The sequence below is a fragment of the Oncorhynchus tshawytscha genome, linkage group LG13, assembly GCF_018296145.1.
Source record: "Oncorhynchus tshawytscha isolate Ot180627B linkage group LG13, Otsh_v2.0, whole genome shotgun sequence".
Classification (NCBI taxonomy): domain Eukaryota; kingdom Metazoa; phylum Chordata; class Actinopteri; order Salmoniformes; family Salmonidae; genus Oncorhynchus; species Oncorhynchus tshawytscha.
This window is the reverse complement of record NC_056441.1, coordinates 71,994,854-72,013,075: the sequence shown is the minus strand read 5'-3', so window position 1 is coordinate 72,013,075 and position 18,222 is coordinate 71,994,854. Positions and strand designations below refer to the sequence as shown.

Below are 18,222 nucleotides of genomic sequence, written 5' to 3'. Positions count from 1 at the left end.
CTCACCTCCTGGCTACACTAGTGACCATATCCCCCTTGCATCCCGCAAAGGCGGAGGTGTTGCTAACATTTACGATAGCAAATGTCAATTTACCCCCAAAAAAAATGACGTTTTCGTCTTTTGAGCTTCTAGTCATGAAATCTATGCAGCCTACTCAATCACTTTTTATAGCTACTGTTTACAGGCCTCCTGGGCCATATACAGCGTTCCTCATTGAGTTCCCTGAATTCCTATCGGACCTTGTAGTCATAGCTGATAATATTCTAATCTTTGGTGACTTTAATATTCACATGGAAAAGTCCACAGACCCACTCCAAAAGGCGTTCGGAGCCATCATCGACTCAGTGGGTTTTGTCCAACATGTCTCTGGACCCACTCACTGTCACAGTCATACTCTGGACCTAGTTTTGTCCCATGGAATAAATGTTGTGGATCTTAATGTTTTTCCTCATAATCCTGGACTATCGGACCACCATTTTATTACGTTTGCAATTGCAACAAATAATCTGCTCAGACCCCAACCAAGGAACATCCAAAGTCGTGCTATAAATTCACAGACAACACAAAGATTCCTTGATGTCCTTCCAGATTCCCTCTGTCTACCCAAGGACGCCAGAGGACAAAAATCAGTTAATCACCTAACTGAGGAACTCAATTTAACCTTGTGCAATACCCTAGATGCAGTTGCACCCCTAAAAACTAAAAACATTTCTCATAAGAAACTAGCTCCCTGGTACACAGAAAATACCCGAGCTCTGAAGCAAGCTTCCAGAAAATTGGAACGGAAATGGCGCCACACCAAACTGGAAGTCTTCGGACTAGCTTGGAAAGACAGTACCGTGCAGTACCGAAGAGCCCTTACTGCTGCTCGATCATCCTATTTTTCTAACTTAATTGAGGAAAATAAGAACAATCCGAAATTCCTTTTTGATACTGTCGCAAAGCTAACTAAAAAGCAGCATTCCCCAAGAGAGGATGGCTTTCACTTTAGCAGTGATAAATTCATGAACTTCTTTGAGGAAAAGATTATTAGAAAGCAAATTACGGACTCCTCTTTAAATCTGCCTATTCCTTCAAAGCTCAGTTGTCCTGAGTCTGCACAACTCTGCCAGGACCTAGGATCAAGAGAGACTCTCAAGTGTTTTAGTACTATATCTCTTGACACAATGATGAAAATAATCATGGCCTCTAAACCTTCAAGCTGCATACTGGACCCTATTCCAACTAAACTACTGAAAGAGCTGCTTCCTGTGCTTGGCCCTCCTATGTTGAACATAATAAATGGCTCTCTATCCGCCGGATGTGTACCAAACTCACTAAAAGTGGCAGTAATAAAGCCTCTCTTGAAAAAGCCAAACCTTGACCCAGAAAATATAAAAAACTATCGGCCTATATCGAATCTTCCATTCCTCTCAAAATTTTTAGAAAAGGCTGTGCATCTGTCCTCGTGCTCCTAGACCTTAGTGCTGCTTTTGATACCATCGATCACCACATTCTTTTGGAGAGATTGGAAACCCAAATTGGTCTACACGGACAAGTTCTGGCCTGGTTTAGATCTTATCTGTCGGAAAGATATCAGTTTGTGAATGGTTTGTCCTCTGACAAATCAACTGTACATTTCGGTGTTCCATTTTAGGACCACTATTGTTTTCACTATATATTTTACCTCTTGGGGATGTCATTCGAAAACATAATGTTAACTTTCACTGCTATGCGGATGACACACAGCTGTACATTTCAATGAAACATGGTGAAGCCCCAAAATTGCCCTTGCTAGAAGCATGTGTTTCAGACATAAGGAAGTGGATGGCTGCAAACTTTCTACTTTTAAATTCGGACAAAACAGAGATGCTTGTTCTAGGTCCCAAGAAACAAAGAGATCTTCTGTTGAATCTGACAATTAATCTTAATGGTTGTAAAGTTGTCTTCAAATAAAACTGTGAAGGACCTTGGCGTTACTCTGGACCCTGATCTCTCTTTTGAAGAACATATCAAGACCATTTCAAGGACAGCTTTTTTCCATCTACGTAACATTGCAAAAATCAGAAACTTTCTGTCCAAAAATGATGCAGAAAAATTAATCCATGCTTTTGTCACTTCTAGGTTAGACTACTGCAATGCTCTACTTTCCGGCTACCCGGATAAAGCACTAAATAAACTTCAGTTAGTGCTAAATACGGCTGCTAGAATCCTGACTAGAACCAAAAAATGTGATCATATTACTCCAGTGCTAGCCTCCCTACACTGGCTTCCTGTCAAAGCAAGGGCTGATTTCAAGGTTTTACTGCTAACCTACAAAGCATTACATGGGCTTGCTCCTACCTATCTCTCTGATTTGGTCCTGCCGTACATACCTACACGTACGCTACGGTCACAAGACGCAGGCCTCCTAATTGTCCCTAGAATTTCTAAGCAAACAGCTGGATGCAGGGCTTTCTCCTATAGAGCTCCATTTTTATGGAATGGTCTGCCTACCCATGTCAGAGACGCAAACTCGGTCACAACCTTTAAGTCTTTACTGAAGACTTATCTCTTCAGCGGGTCATATGATTGAGTGTAGTCTGGCCCAGGAGTGTGAAGGTGAACGGAAAGGCTCTGGAGCAACGAACCGCCCTTGCTGTCTCTGCCTGGCCGGTTCCCCTCTTTCCACCGGGATTCTCTGCCTCTAACCCTATTACAGGGGCTGAGTCACTGGCTTACTGGGGCTCTCTCATGCTGTCCCTGGAAGGGGTGCGTCACCTGAGTGCGTTGATTCACTGATGTGGTCATCCTGTCTGGGTTGGCGCCCCCCCTTGGGTTGTGCCATGGCGGAGATCTTTGTGAGCTATACTCAGCCTTGTCTCAGGATGGTAAGTTGGTGGTTGAAGATATCCCTCTAGTGGTGTGGGGGCTGTGCTTTGGCAAAGTGGGTGGGGTTACATCCTTCCTGTTTGGCCCTGTCCGGGGGTGTCCTCGGATGGGGCCACAGTGTCTCCTGACCCCTCCTGTCTCAGCCTCCAGTATTTATGCTGCAGTAGTTTATGGGTCGGGGGGCTAGGGTCAGTTTTTTATATCTGGAGTACCTCTCCTGTCCTATTCGGTGTCCTGTGTGAATTTAAGTGTGCTTTCTCTAATTCTCTCTCTTTCTTTCTCTCTCTCGGAGGACCTGAGCCCTAGGACCATGCCCCAGGACTACCTGACATGATGACTCCTTGCTGTCCCCAGTCCACCTGGCCGTGCTGCTGCTCCAGTTTCAACTGTTCTGCCTTATTATTATTCGACCGTGCTGGTCATTTATGAACATTTGAACATGTTCTGTTATAATCTCCACCCGGCACAGCCAGAAGAGGACTGGCCACCCCACATAGCCTGGTTCCTCTCTAGGTTTCTTCCTAGGTTTTGGCCTTTCTAGGGAGTTTTTCCTAGCCACCGTGCTTCTACACCTGCATTGCTTGCTGTTTGGGGTTTTAGGCTGGGTTTCTGTACAGCACTTTGAGATATCAGCTGATGTACGAAGGGCTATATAAATAAATTTGATTTGATTTAGTCTACAACGCTGACAGGCAACACCGTGTCATTTCATTAACTCACTAGAATTACCTTGTCTTCTTCATTCATTTCGATTGCACTTCCTTTCGTGGTGAAATTAGTTTTGATTACTATTAACTTTAATCCACAGAGTTTAAGTGTTTATGTTGCCCACGTCATCATGTGATGCTGTGAGCAAACAATTTATGCCCAGCCTTCCTAGATAGGCCTGGGCTGCATAACACTATGAATCTGGGAAAACATAACACTTAAAAAAAAGTTTTACAGTGCAAAAATAGCGTAGGCCTACTTGTGTACTATTCAAATCCACACTAAAGCCACACCTCTTCACACAGACTTACCCAGATTCTTTTGTTTTAGCTTTAACCTCTGTTAAATTCACTTCCCTGGTTAATCTGTCATCATGTTTAGTGTTCTCCATGGTTAGTCTGTCTCTATGTTTAGTGCACTTTAATATAGCCTGTTTACTTATTTGAATGTTTGATTATATTGCTTTTTATCCTGCAGATTTTGTTGTGGATTTAAATTGACTTTGGGTGTCTTGAAAATCACTTAAAATAGCACTGTTGTTCTAATCGTCAGATCGCAGGTATTCTGATCTTCACTGTCCATGGTGCTGAATCTGGCTGGGTAGATTAGTTTGAATGCTGAAAACTTGTTTGCCTACATTTAAAGGCCCTGTGAAGTCAAAATAATTGTATTTCATATTGTACAACAGCTGATGAAACTAACACTGTAAATGTGTTTTACAAAAATGTGATCGGGGTTGCTTCGAGATAGTTCTGGTTGAAAATACCGAGCATGTTCCTCTGCCCAGGCCTTGCTGACACTTGCCAGATCTTACACTGCCCGGATAGGTATTTTGTGTGTCAGCTAACCACATCATATGTTATAGCAATCTGTCAGTCGATGACACAATGGATGACTTGGCACACAACCATTGGTTGATGCATGCTACTCCTGAGCTGGGACACATTCTTTTCACAGCACTTCAATGCAAAGTAATTTTCGTAGAAGGTTTGGAGAGCATTTTCACTAACCCTAACCCTTTTCCTAACCTTAACCTCAGTTTCCTAACCTGCTACGAAAAATTCACTCCTATATTGAAGTGCCATGAAAAGAGAGTTTCCCACATCTATACAGCACCTTCTAATCAGCAGGTTTGCATGGGAGAGAGTTTTGGCTTTCCATGGTGACATCACCATGTGTAAATTGGTTTATAGACCAACGACAAAGAGAGTGCCAATAACAGCTAGTTTTAATTTCCCCTACACACTGACCACTCCCAGACAGTCCGAGCAAAATTCTTGCTTGAGAAAGTTTTTTTTGCAAAAATACATTTTTGACCATTTTCATTGTAATCTATTACAGTAAGGTACTTAATTGTTACCCAGAAATGATTTGATATTGATATAAAAACGTCTGCTTTGGGCCTTAAAAAGATATGTGCACTACATACTCAGAAATCACATATATTTACATTTTACAATGTATTTTATCAAGGAAGTAAGTTATAAACATGTCTTTTTTAATCTTACTCTTAGTTGCAAATAATTAATTTGGCTGTGGTTCATTTGATTTTCAGCACAACCCTGTTTGATAACGTATAGTATTATAGTGACTTCTTGTGGTAAAATGTCAAACTCACAACTAAACTCATTAAAATGGAGGTTTTCTTTACCCTGTCTTATCAAACAGTGCAACATTTGACTGATGAAATAGCATTCTTCTAAAATTCTTACACTTCTAGATGTAGATGTTACACTTCTAGCTCAAGTACTCTGTCGAGCTCAAGTTACCAGCTATGTATGGTTTCAACACTTACATTTATTGAGTTATTGAAAAGTATCCTACAAACATTGTTCGAATGTGAAAGTGATCAGGTTTTCTGAAACAGGTGTGTTTGTATTGAAGAACCCTGAGATTGTGGACAGTAGGACTTGTGTGAACAGGTGTGAACAGCCTGAAGATAAGGATGTTTTCCTTTCTCTGTCTTTCGAAACTCAGGAACAGTTTGAATGTTTTTTTTATTGTAATTTAAACAATGGTATGGATGATTAAGCTGGATCTTTCTCTCTGAATCAGGAGTGCACTTTCATTCTCCCAATTTTTCCAAAAGCCCAATCTGAGCAACCTTTGCTATAAACCCTGTCTTTCCCATTGTTGTTTCAAAAGTGGAAAATTATAAATTTGATAATCACACATAATGGGCATTTCACAGCCAAGACTTTTTGATCCTTCCCATCAAGGCCATGTTGGCCAGTTTAACCTTCACCCGGTCCCTCTCTTCCGGAGTCCTCTTGGAGGTGCACTCCACAGTAGAGTCGGTCTCAAAGGAGATGGCTGGGACGTGAGTGAGCAGGTGGCCCCCAGCCTTCTCCTGGGCTATGGGCGTGGGAGTCTGCAGGACCAGCCCGTGCGTCGCTTGTTGATGTCGAAGGTAAAAGCTAAGAGGATACACACAAACATTGACCATATAATATAATGTTGTTACATGTAACTAACTAGCTTGACTTGCCACCGTGTGAAACATGTATGCTACCATATGTTACTAAAAAGAGCTAACAATATTATAAAATGTAATCCTGGAGTTTATGTTTGAATTCTGGTTCTCTCACAACACAAGTCACTCAGAAAAGCATATGTAGGCAGAAGCATGCTACATGTACATTTGGCATTTGAAAAAACTACAGCTGTGCTATGCTACCGAATGCAAAATGTATCTGTATCATAAAAGTGTAGTGCAATATTCCCTTTTTTTGCCACACACACACACACTCTCTCACTAGGGACAAATGTTTCGGCCACTTGTCCAGAGAGGTTTGAGCTTTAGAAGTGGATCTGCAGCAAAAGTAGACCTTTACTGCCATCTACAGGTCAAAGGTCAGACTAGCATTCAGTAAAATGTAAACATGGGCGATCCACAGAAAATGGAAATGTGTGTGTTTCTGTTTGAGAAGTTAAACCAGTTAATTCCCTTATAACTGAGTGTCCTGCATCATGTATTATTTTATTGGTTGTAAATTAAATACGGTTTATTTTACAGTACATGTATTTTACACTGAATCATTGATATCTGGTTGAATGTTGGTTGTGGGACATATCTGAAGTACTATGTGTGTGTGGTGGGGGGGGGTGCATGTTCTATACATTATTCAGGACAACATTACTTTGTTTAGCCTACACCGTGACTATGACTGCATAATAAACTAAACTAAATATACCATGTATTTTCTAATCAAATGTGTTAACAGGGCAACACAAAAGAAGACAAAGGCCATCAATTCAATGCAAATATTACTGTATTAAAGGAAATTGTTGTATTAAGCTTGCTTTGAAAACCGTTTGAATGGCTTGGATAGGCCTATGGAGATGGTGGAAAACATCCTGATTAGAAGGGGACGTTTGCGAGGCTTCTCCTGTTGAGAGGTGGAGGGAAGACCCTCTGGGAGTCCAGGATGTGCCACTATGTTGGGCGACAGAAGAGAGAGAGTTGACATGCACTTTCATTTAGAAATGATGTTATATTGTATTCTTAGTTTCAACTCATTATTACTTTCACAAATAAATGAGAACCAGAATCTTGAGATTTGGAAACTATAAATAATTTTACATAAGAGATTACTATACGATAATATATATATAATGTATGTATATAGGGTTTAATATTTTTGCAATAGCAGCTTTGTACACCAATATCTCAAACAGTAAATGTCCTGCTGTATGGACTTACACATGATATCTTCAGCAGTAGTCTGGTCTTTGGATTCAGAATGGCGCAAATTCTTCTTGGAATCCTTCTTGTTTCCCATCATGAATGGCTAAAACAAAAACATGTCAAAACAACTGTCACAGCAGAACAATCTCACGGTAATAACGATCACATCTTACACACCAGCACAACAAGATTTATAAATGGTTTTGGAATTAATGGATGGTTTTACATTTTCTCTAAATAACATTGTTTACTCACATTGACACAATTGTTAACTTAAATAAGTGTGATGTACCTTTAAGTTGAATTTCAGTCTGGCAAGCCTTTGTAGGAAAGACAGCTTCCCTCTGGTAGCCTTCACATCTTTAGCCATGAGAAGAGCTTCTGGCCTGGTGGCTTCGAAAGATGTTCTTGAGGCTGCTCTTGATGCCTCGTACAACTGTGGAGAAGCTCCTTTCTCAATGACTTCACAAGAATCCTATTGAATGTGGAGTCCTGAGTCGACACGGCCAGTTGGAGTATTTTCTCTGAGCCAAACTCCTTCAACAGATGGTTGTAGACGGTGCTGTATACTTTGTGACTCTTCAGGTTCTTGGGATAAGCTTGGGTCTCAGAGCAGCCTGACCATGCACAGAAGGCAGCTATAACTTTTGGAATCAGGTCTTGTGACGTGCGTGTGACGTCAGTTGGGTACAGATCAGTTTGGGTTTGGATTTTTGACAGAAGTCTCACCACTAACATGCTGATGAGGCCGGTGAAGTCATCATCACCGACTAAGTTGTCAGTGGATGGGGTTGAAAGCCAGGCAACATCCGGGCTGGTTGAATTCTGATCACAAACAATGCTCTGAGGTACACCGAAACAACTGATGGTATCCCTTTCCTCAGCATCTATGTTGGCCTCAAAGCCTCGTGCAGCATTGGAGGTCCCACTTGTTGTCATGCTGATGGCGGAGAAAGATGGCAGAGGGTAGGACTTACCACTCAGTAGACTGCCTATATCAGTTACAGTTCCGGTTGGAGATGACCCTCTGCTTTGTGCATCAGAAACCACAGAGTCCATGACCTGGCTTACCATTACTTTGGTAAACAGGCTGACTGTGTCACTAAATGCTGATGTAGAAAAAGAACATGAAATCCTATCTTCAGATACGCTAGCCGGCACACTAACTCCCTGAGCCAAACTCATTGAAGCTGTAGAGGGCACAAGGCTAGGAAGCAAGAGGCGCTTCACAGACTCCTCTGCAAAAAGCTGAACCAGCTTGTAAGCTGTGGGCTTCCCCACCGTCTTGTCATTCCTCTTCAGCTCAGTAAGGACTGTATCGGATGCACTCTTTCCAGCCGCCACTGTCAGAACCAGAGGGGTCAAGTTGCTCTCAGAAATGATGCGGTTGACTTGGTGAGTAAGATCACGTGAGAGAGCACCAATCCTACCCTGAGATATGAGCTCCTCCAGTCTTGCTATTGCAGCTGTTAGATCAGGGTGGAATGCAACCTCCCCTTCTTCCTCTGGATGTACCTCCTTTATGATGGTATCCACTATTGCAGACATGCTTTCCCTGGCATCACACACCAATGTTTTTGGCTTAGTAGATTTGCCCATGTCGATGACTGAGCACCTCACAATGGGCTGAGTAATACTCTCTGGTAAATCAGAAGAGATGGGAGTGCCAGGGAGTGAAAATTCCCACTCTGACTTCTTTGATCTGGCAGATGAGGATGACAACGAGGAGGAAGAACGCTGTGGCGCTTGATAGATCAGTTCCTCACCACATTCACTGCTTACCCGTTCAACATCCTTCAGCATCATTCCAACCACATTCTCTATTTGTGAAAGCGCAGTCACCGTTTGGTCAGATTTTGACAGCTCTTTCTGAATTGAAACCAGAATATGGCTGAGGGTCTTTTTGGCTTGAGCCGTTGTTGCTTTGACTTGATTTTGCAATGTAAAATAATTCCTCATCTTTGTCTTCACATTGTGGTAAATAGTCTTTGCAGTTGTCCAGATCTTCTTCTCAGATACTTCCAAACCAGACTGTGAGCCTTTGGGTGTGGCCTCAGTGTACTCTGAGGTTTTCTCATCACTCTGTTGAAGCATAGAGTCTGCCTGCCATAGAGTAGTAGAAGATTCTGTGGGTGGGAAAAGGCTCTTCATGTCATTTGTAATTGATCCAACGATTTCAAAAGCAGTTATATCTGTATGCCTTAAGGAAATTGTTGATTTTGCTGGCAACATCTGAGAATCTGTCTGGCTGGAACTGACTTTGCTCGGAAAGCTACTGACTGATTTGATCAGTATTTTTCGCACTTCGTTGGTAGCGTTCATCTGGAACTCCTCACTGGAGAGTTTCTCAATGACTGAGGCTGGAGTATCTCTTAATCCTTCCAACCATGAAGAACCAGACACAGGCATGTCTTCTAGATAAGACATGACACTGTCCAAAAAGCCACAGACTTCAAGGGAGTTGGAAGAGGAACCCTCTGCAACAGATGATGTGCATTCCAAATCTGCCACCTCTGACCTATACATGGTCACAATCTGGGACAAGACCTCTTTGGTGCAGGGCACCATGTTGGAATCACAGAGAGACAGTAATGGTTGAGAGTTCTCACTTTGGCATTTACGGAGAGAACCAAGTCCTGTTGAGTTGACCACTTGCAGTATTGCCTCACTCTTACTGGTTTCAGGTTGCTCTGGTGTTTTCTCTCCTACAGAGTCAGTTGAATCACATCCATGAGATAAAGAAGATGAACTACGTTCTGATATAGGGGATTCACTCCTACATGGGGAAGGCAATCTCAGGTTTGAAACAGGCAGATCACTGGAGTCAGTATGCTCCAGAAGCACAGCACTGGAGTCAGCTTTTTCCATAAGTTCTTCCCCTTGGACTGGAGCTCCACCCATTCTGAGGAACAATGTCTCCAGCTTTGCCTGAAGTCTCTCGCAGAGTCTACGAGCTGCATGGAAGGGTTTCCGCTTTGTCGTACAGTGTCCCACTTGGGTATCTCTCTGGGTGCTTGTTGGCTGATCTAATTCAGCATACTGCACAATGTCCTTGACATCTTCAACAAAGTTATCAATTATTTTTGATGCCTCAGATTCTACTTTGGTCTGCATGAGCTCAGTGGCCGCAGAATCAAGGATCCTGTCAGATGGGCTAGATGCATTCATCAAGCTTGGAGTGGTACTAAACGAATGAGAAGGTTGAACCATACCAGAGATATCGCTCATTAACCTTCTCACAAGAATTTCACTCACAGCCTTTGAGGCTTTGGTCTTGAACTTCACACTAAACAGAGTGCCAAGATGTTGCATCATTGCTTTGCAAGATGTACATATTATGTTCAGCTCCTCTGGAACAGGAGAGTCTTCAACATCCAGGTGCTCCACTACAAGGTCACTGCCAGATGCCAACATTTTAACTTTCACAGCCACTTCTCGAAAAACCTTAGCCAATTCCGGATCTTCTTTTTCCAATTCACCCACCATCTCTGCAATAACAGTCATCACCTCTTCTGTTGCAGGTGGAATGCATGACTCTAATACAGAGGTAGAGCTCTGGTCCTCTGGGGTGGTGTGATCATCAAAACATTTCTGGACCATGTTGACCATTTGTTCAGCGGCCTGGGTACCAGAAGAAATAGGGGAGGACCGCCCTGAAATGGCTCTGCTGATGGTCGCAGAGAGGGCAGAGTTAAGCTGTTCGACCACCACCTTGATAAGACCAACAGTCAGCTCAGGTGGGCAAGAGGACAGGATATTATGATCAGACAGTTGCTCCTGGACACTTTTGATGATTCTGTCCTCTGTCGTTCCCAGGTGGACTTTCACTGAGGTCTGGGAACTTTAAAACGAACAAGCAAAGCATGATAATTCCTGATTTAACTTGGCAAATCGGTCAAGCGTTGTAATTTTAGTATTCTAAATATCTACATGTCCTTTTGATCGCTTTACATGCTCATTAATTTGAATATGCTCAAATGCTGATACATTACATTTTGTACTACATCAGATAGAGTAAATTGCATTGGCTAACACTGGGATAGATGATCTTGGTGAAATCCATACATGACAACCTTGAGGGGAACATACCTCTTAGAAGAGGGTGTTAGGGACCTGAGATGTTGAGCCCCTGTGCCGCCCTTATACATTTTCTTCGCCAGATATCTAACTTCCTGGATGAGCTCCAGTCTTTCCTGATCAAAGGCAGCAAAGGATCTTGCACTGCCACCCCTCTTGGGTGAGTCAGTGTCGTCGTCAGCAAAGTCCTTTACCCCAAGTACGCGGGCCAGGGCTGGCAGCAGGATCTGCAGGGTGGTCTGTGCGATGAAGGTTACAATTGTCTTGCACAATTTGGCAAGCTGTTCCTTCGTCATCTGTTTTGAACAAACAGAACAAAAACAGTCTTTTCAATGGAACTGTGATGTAAAGTATTCTAGATCAAACAGAATGCATTTGATCAACATTGTTATTCTTGTCTGTGACTGAATTCAACGTTTGATGAAGTCTGACAGAGAAATGAACATGAATAACAGAATATGACTTGATGGCTAATCTCTGAATTCAACAGATCATTGACACATCAAAGGTCAAAGGCAGGTAGGGAAACTTACAGGGTTTTTTAGTCCTTTGTAGATCACTTGCCACTGCCTAGAAAATGTAAAATAAGTGTTTTAGTTAGTGTTTAGTTCCCACTGCACAATATTTCATAAATGTTGAACATTACAGAAAAACCTTTAACATACTCATCAGTAAGATTGCGCAGGAATGAGATGAGGATTGGGTAGGAGTATTCCATCTCATCCTTGTTGCCTGGGCCGAATGCAGCCTTAACAGCTTTCTTCTCCAGGAGCTCAATTACAGATCCTCTATCCAGGTGTTTATTCCTGGAGACTAAAGATGTGATTGCCGTAGAGGAAGTAGAAACAAAATTAAAGAGAAATCAGACGTTTTATCTCTTAATACTCTGATTTCATTGTTTTAGGGTTTTAGAATAGGCCTATTTGAATAAAGCTATCTATGTGACCTTTCTTACTGATTACAGTAGACTACAGTTTCATTGAACATGGATAGCACAACCTGCACATCACAGACAGAATAGAGAAACAATGTAGTACTACAGAGGTAAATCTCTGACCTGCATCGTTGTCAGTGCCCAGCTTCCTTGACTTCTTGCCACTCCTCTTCCTTTTTGCCTAGGATAGAACAGAACAGATTCCAGATCTCAAATGATGGCAGACATGTAACACCAGGGCCCGTATACATAAAGTACATCAGATAAGGTGTGGGCTCAACCTTGCCCAAATAATCGTATTCATTATGATCTCAAATGCAAAACTGATCCTAGATAAGCACTCCTACTCTGAGACAATTTCTGAATAGGCTATGGGCCAGGTCAAAGCAGCTCTTAAAACACGTTTTGAAAACAGCTACTACGTATGTTGTTATCAAAGATATATAGATATCTATGGTATGGCTGCTATCAGGTACAGAGTGTAACCCAGTAGGCCTATTATGTGCTCTGTCACTCCTGCTATCTTACCTTCCTTCCCTTCTTGGCCTCCTCTTTGGGCGTGGCCACCGGTTCTTCCTCAACAACTTCCTTTCCTTCCCTCTGAGGATCACCATCCTCCCTCTGTGCTACCTGAAGGACAGACATTCCAATAAGTAATAATATGTCAATGTCAGAGTAGATCTGTGCAGAGGACATCATAAATAGAGCTACAGCCCTATCAGAGCTAAGCTGGTGACTTTATAAAGAATGGTCCATTTGCTTTACAATATGTTATAGCTTTTTACAAGAAATATCCGCTTAGATTGCTTGACCCTTTTTTACTTTCCCCCAATATTGTATGAAGTCATTTAACTTACCTTTTCTTCATCCATTCAAGCTATTTTATATCTCAAAAGCATGTCCTTGTCTGTGTTGGTTACATTCAAGTTGAGTTCAGGTCGAGAGTGAGGACAATATTGCAGGCAGGGACTGTAATTTAGGGCTACATGCTACGTCATGGAACGTTAGACCTTTATGACATCACAAATAGTATTTTTAGGAAGAGCGCGGGAAAGGTTACTTGCCCACTCAGTAGGACTAGCTAATATTGACAGAAATTTCCCCGTCAAACGTTTTCGATTGGCTACCCCTACGCCTTCCATCGAACATGGTCCTGCCTTTGCAATATTGTCTCTCTTGTGGGTTTACTTAAGTATGACATGTAGGCTTACTGTGTCGGATCAAGTTGATTGATCTGTCCTAGTCAGCCTTAGGTTGAACCCAAAATCTTCTGGGAAATATTTGTTAATAATATTCATTTCAATATCGTTTTATTCTTTGATTTAGTCCCAATCCAATCCTATTGTTGGCTGCCAATCCCCACCAAATATGTCATTGTAGGACATACTGTAGCGGGAGAAAGTGAGAGCTGCAACGCGGACGCGTTCGGTGGCCCCTTCAGTGCAGAGGCAAGCGCGTATGCCAGTGCCACTAAAGCCCGGGCTTGTGAGGCAGTAGTCTACAACGCTGACAGGCAACACCTTGTCATTTTATTAACTCACTAGAATTACCGTGTCTTCTTCATTCATTTCGATTGCACTTCCTTTCGTGGTGAAATTAGTTTTGATTACTATTAACTTTAATCCACAGAGATTAAGTGTTTATGTTGCCCACGTCATCATGTGATGCTGTGAGCAAACAATTTATGCCCAGCCTTCCTAGATAGGCCTGGGCTGCATAACACTATGAATCTGGGAAAACATAACACTTTAAAAAAAGTTTTACAGTGCAAAAATAGCGTAGGCCTACTTGTGTACTATTCAAATCCACACTAAAGCCACACCTCTTCACACAGACGTACCCAGATTCTGTTGTTTTAGCTTTAAACTCTGTTAAATTCACTTCCCTGGTTAATCTGTCATCATGTTTAGTGTTCTCCATGGTGAATCTGTCTCTATGTATAGTGCACTTTAATATAGCCTGTTTACTTATTTGAATGTTTGATTATATTGCTTTTTATCCTGCAGATTTTGTTGTGGATTTAAATTGACTTTGGGTGTCTTGAAAATCACTTAAAATAGCACTGTTGTTCTAATCGTCAGATCGCAGGTATTCTGATCTTCACTGTCCATGGTGCTGAATCTGGCTGGGTAGATTAGTTTGAATGCTGAAAACTTGTTTGCCTACATTTAAAGGCCCTGTGAAGTCAAAATAATTGGATTTCATATTCTACAACAGCTGATGAAACTAACACTGTAAATGTGTTTTACAAAAATGTGATCGGGGTTGCTTCCTGATAGTTCTGGTTGAAAATACGGAGCATGTTCCTCTGCCCAGGCCTTGCTGACACTTGCCAGATCTTACACTGCCCGGATAGGTATTTTGTGTGTCAGCTAACCACATATGTTATAGCAATCTGTCAGTCGATGACACAATGGATGACTTGGCACACAACCATTGGTTGATGCATGCAACACCTGAGCAGGGACACATTCTTTTCACAGCACTTCAATGCAAAGTAATTTTCGTAGAAGGTTTGGAGAGCATTTTCACTAACCCTAACCCTTTTCCTAACCTTAACCTCAGTTTCCTAACCTGCTACGAAAAATTCACTTCTATATTGAAGTGCCATGAAAAGAGAGTTTCCCACATCTATACAGCACCTTCTAATCAGCAGGTTTGCATGGGAGAGAGTTTTGGCTTTCCATGGTGACATCACCATGTGTAAATTGGTTTATAGACCAACGACAAAGAGAGTGCCAATAACAGCTAGTTTTAATTTCCCCTACACACTGACCACTCCCAGACAGTCCGAGCAAAATTCTTGCTTGAGAAAGTTTTTTTTGCAAAAATACATTTTTGACCATTTTCATTGTAATCTATTACAGTAAGGTACTTAATTGTTACCCAGAAATGATTTGATATTGATATAAAAACGTCTGCTTTGGGCCTTAAAAAGATATGTGCACTACATACTCAGAAATCACATATATTTACATTTTACAATGTATTTTATCAAGGAAGTAAGTTATAAACATGTCTTTTTTAATCTTACTCTTAGTTGCAAATAATTAATTTGGCTGTGGTTCATTTGATTTTCAGCACAACCCTGTTTGATAACGTATAGTATTATAGTGACTTCTGTGGTAAAATGTCAAACTCACAACTAAACTCATTAAAATGGAGGTTTTCTTTACCCTGTCTTATCAAACAGTGCAACATTTGACTGATGAAATAGCATTCTTCTAAAATTTTACACTTCTAGATGCAAAATGTCTTATCAAACTGTTTGAGTGCAATACTTTTACAAATGATGAAATAAATGTCTGAATCAACATTTCAGTTAAAAACATAGCATTGCTATCTAAAATGACTACCTACCATTCAATTAAATTAGATTTACACTTCTAGATGTAGATGTTACACTCTGCCGAGCTCAAGTACTCTGTCGAGCTCAAGTTACCAGCTATGTATGGTTTCAACACTTACATTTATTGAGTTATTGAAAAGTATCCTACAAACATTGTTCGAATGTGAAAGTGATCAGGTTTTCTGAAACAGGTGTGTTTGTATTGAAGAACCCTGAGATTGTGGACAGTAGGACTTGTGTGAACAGGTGTGAACAGCCTGAAGATAAGGATGTTTTCCTTTCTCTGTCTTTCGAAACTCAGGAACAGTTTGAATGTTTTTTTTTATTGTAATTTAAACAATGGTATGGATGATTAAGCTGGATCTTTCTCTCTGAATCAGGAGTGCACTTTCATTCTCCCAATTTTTCCAAAAGCCCAATCTGAGCAACCTTTGCTATAAACCCTGTCTTTCCCATTGTTGTTTCAAAAGTGGAAAATTATAAATTCGATAATCACACATAATGGGCATTTCACAGCCAAGACTTTTTGATCCTTCCCATCAAGGCCATGTTGGCCAGTTTAACCTTCACCCGGTCCCTCTCTTCCGGAGTCCTCTTGGAGGTGCACTCCACAGTAGAGTCGGTCTCAAAGGAGATGGCTGGGACGTGAGTGAGCAGGTGGCCCCCAGCCTTCTCCTGGGCTATGGGCGTGGGAGTCTGCAGGACCAGCGAGCACAAAGCAGCCCACGCTAATGCTGAACATGAAGTTGAGAAAGATAGTCTTCTCGGTGGCTCGTGACACAAAGCAGTCTGTGCGGGTGGGGCAGGGGTAGGTCTCACAGTGGTACAGTTGGGGCACCTCGAAGCCAAACAGGTAGTACTGCCCCACCAGGAAGGTGATCTCCATGACGGAGCGCAGCAGCACTTGCAGGATGTATATTAGCAGCACCTGGCTGGACAGCTGAGTTGGGTCCTCCCCTACATCTCCACAGTCCTCCTCTAGCAGGCTCTGCTCCACCCCCTCCCCTTCCTGACCACCCCACTCCTCTCTGTATCCAGGGCAGTAGGTGGACATACCAGTCTCCGTGTTCTCCAGCCCTTTCCTCACCAGCTGCCCAAACACCTTCTTGGAGGTCCGCTCAGCCATCACCTGCCCCCTCTGGACCTCCGGCTTCTTATCCTTGGCGATCTTGTGCAGGACGTAAACGATGTAGAAGATGGACGGCGTGGAGACCAAGACGATCTGGAAGACCCAGAAGCGCAGGTGTGAGATGGGGGCGAAGGTGTCGTAGCAGACGGTGTTGCAGCCGGGCTGCAGGGTGTTGCAGGTGAACTTGGACTGCTCATCGCTGTACACCGTGTCCCCCACCAGGGTCACCAGCAGGATGCGGAAGATCAGCAGCATGGTCAGCCAGATCTTGCCGATCACTGTGGAGTGGTTCTGCACCTCAGACAGGAAGCGTCCGAGAATGGACCAGTCTCCCATGGTTTAACCTGGGGGGATCACAACCTCTCAGTCCACTACTACCTAAAACAGTACAGTAGGAATCATTTAGACACCAATGTTAATTCTATGTAAAGGAACATTTTCTAATGTTTTGCAAACAGTGAGAGCAAATGGCTTCTCATCTGATCTAAGATGGTTGTATTGCAACTCACAATACAGAAAACCTTTTTATTCTGTTGAATAAATAAATGTTCCAAAAATGTCACTCATTATCTCATAACTTCTCAGACAGCTGTTGATACACGAGACGTATAGAGTATGCACATATCAATGAGGGGAATACATTGCAAATTGTAATAGCAGAAAATACTGTTTCCCATTTTTTTCCTTTATCATAACAATTGAAAATGCAAACAGAGAAGAACAATCCTAACAAAACAGTTAGAAATCCACTCACCCCTGGATAGTTAGTGTCTTTCCAATGCAAATCTAAAAAAAATGCTTTGCCATGCAGTCCGCATTGGCTATAATTAATATGAGTGCTGTTTAATGGACGATTTGAACGGTGTTGAGCCTCGTATGGGAGAATAGGCATATTCAGACATATTCAGCCACTCTATCTGAAACTCTCATTGTACTTTGGGGATACAAAGGCAGCCAATGTACAGTTTAACAAAGATTTAAAATACAATGGGAGGCACCTTTTCTGAACAGCCGGGAATAGTCAAACAATAACAGCAGGGAAAAAACTGGAAAAGGAAAACAATGCCAATTTATGCAAAGCTTCTGCTCTAAGCCTGTTTCAAAAATACAATTTAGAGAAATGGAAGATTTAATATTTCTCACTTTTCCAGACTATGCTCAATCTTTGAATGAAATGTGATGACAAAGTAGAGGAATCATCCAGCAGTTTTAGGCTTATAGTCACCAGTTATGACGACAGCATTTGTCCACTAGCCTTAGTGCTGTGCCCCATCCACTTATAGGCCTGACCTAAAACAGAGATACAAATCTCACAATACATACAGTTCACTAAAATTGTCTTCCAGGAACTGTCTGGACTAAACAGGACTGTGGTATCCCTTCAAATTGTATACTGAAGTCCCTTTAAGCAGCTAACTTCAATAACAATCCAATCTAAGTCCACAGCTGAAACACACAGAACAGGTTGTATCTCCATTAAAATAAGT

At 42.0% G+C, this 18,222-nt stretch overlaps 2 protein-coding genes across 2 annotated transcripts; both read right to left on the bottom strand.

Annotated features, from left to right (window-relative positions):
• Positions 1 to 5,335: 5,335 nt before the first annotated feature.
• Positions 5,336 to 17,071, bottom strand: LOC112265977. The gene is made up of 7 exons (XM_042294956.1): positions 16,334 to 17,071; positions 16,171 to 16,302; positions 12,786 to 12,887; positions 11,416 to 11,619; positions 7,262 to 7,349; positions 6,871 to 6,994; positions 5,336 to 5,975 (listed from the first exon to the last, which is right to left on the bottom strand). The coding sequence occupies exons 1-7, from the start codon at positions 17,069 to 17,071 to the stop codon at positions 5,744 to 5,746; spliced, it is 1,620 nt and encodes a 539-aa protein (XP_042150890.1). The 3' UTR covers positions 5,336 to 5,743.
• LOC112265646 lies at positions 10,772 to 14,633 on the bottom strand. The gene is made up of 5 exons (XM_042296311.1): positions 12,786 to 14,633; positions 12,381 to 12,438; positions 11,989 to 12,136; positions 11,857 to 11,893; positions 10,772 to 11,619 (listed from the first exon to the last, which is right to left on the bottom strand). Exons 1-5 carry the CDS (start codon positions 12,954 to 12,956, stop codon positions 11,275 to 11,277), a joined length of 759 nt encoding a protein of 252 aa, XP_042152245.1. The 5' UTR covers positions 12,957 to 14,633; the 3' UTR covers positions 10,772 to 11,274.
• Positions 17,072 to 18,222: the final 1,151 nt, after the last annotated feature.

Excerpts from the sequence above, each read along its gene's own strand:
- LOC112265646 (XM_042296311.1), bottom strand. The coding sequence starts at position 12,956 with ATGATGTCCTCTGCACAGATCTACTCTGACATTGACATATTATTACTT. Across the intron at positions 12,137-12,380 it reads GGGCACTGACAACGATGCAG|TCTCCAGGAATAAACACCTG; the intron begins GTCAGAGATTTA and ends TCACATCTTTAG. Across the intron at positions 11,620-11,856 it reads ACAAAGGACTAAAAAACCCT|ATGACGAAGGAACAGCTTGC; the intron begins GTAAGTTTCCCT and ends TGTTCAAAACAG.
- LOC112265977 (XM_042294956.1), bottom strand. The coding sequence starts at position 17,071 with ATGGGAGACTGGTCCATTCTCGGACGCTTCCTGTCTGAGGTGCAGAAC. Across the intron at positions 16,303-16,333 it reads ACTTCATGTTCAGCATTAGC|ACTCCCACGCCCATAGCCCA; the intron begins GTGGGCTGCTTT and ends CTGGTCCTGCAG. Across the intron at positions 7,350-11,415 it reads GACTGGAGCTCATCCAGGAA|CCATTCATGATGGGAAACAA; the intron begins GTTAGATATCTG and ends TTTTTGTTTTAG.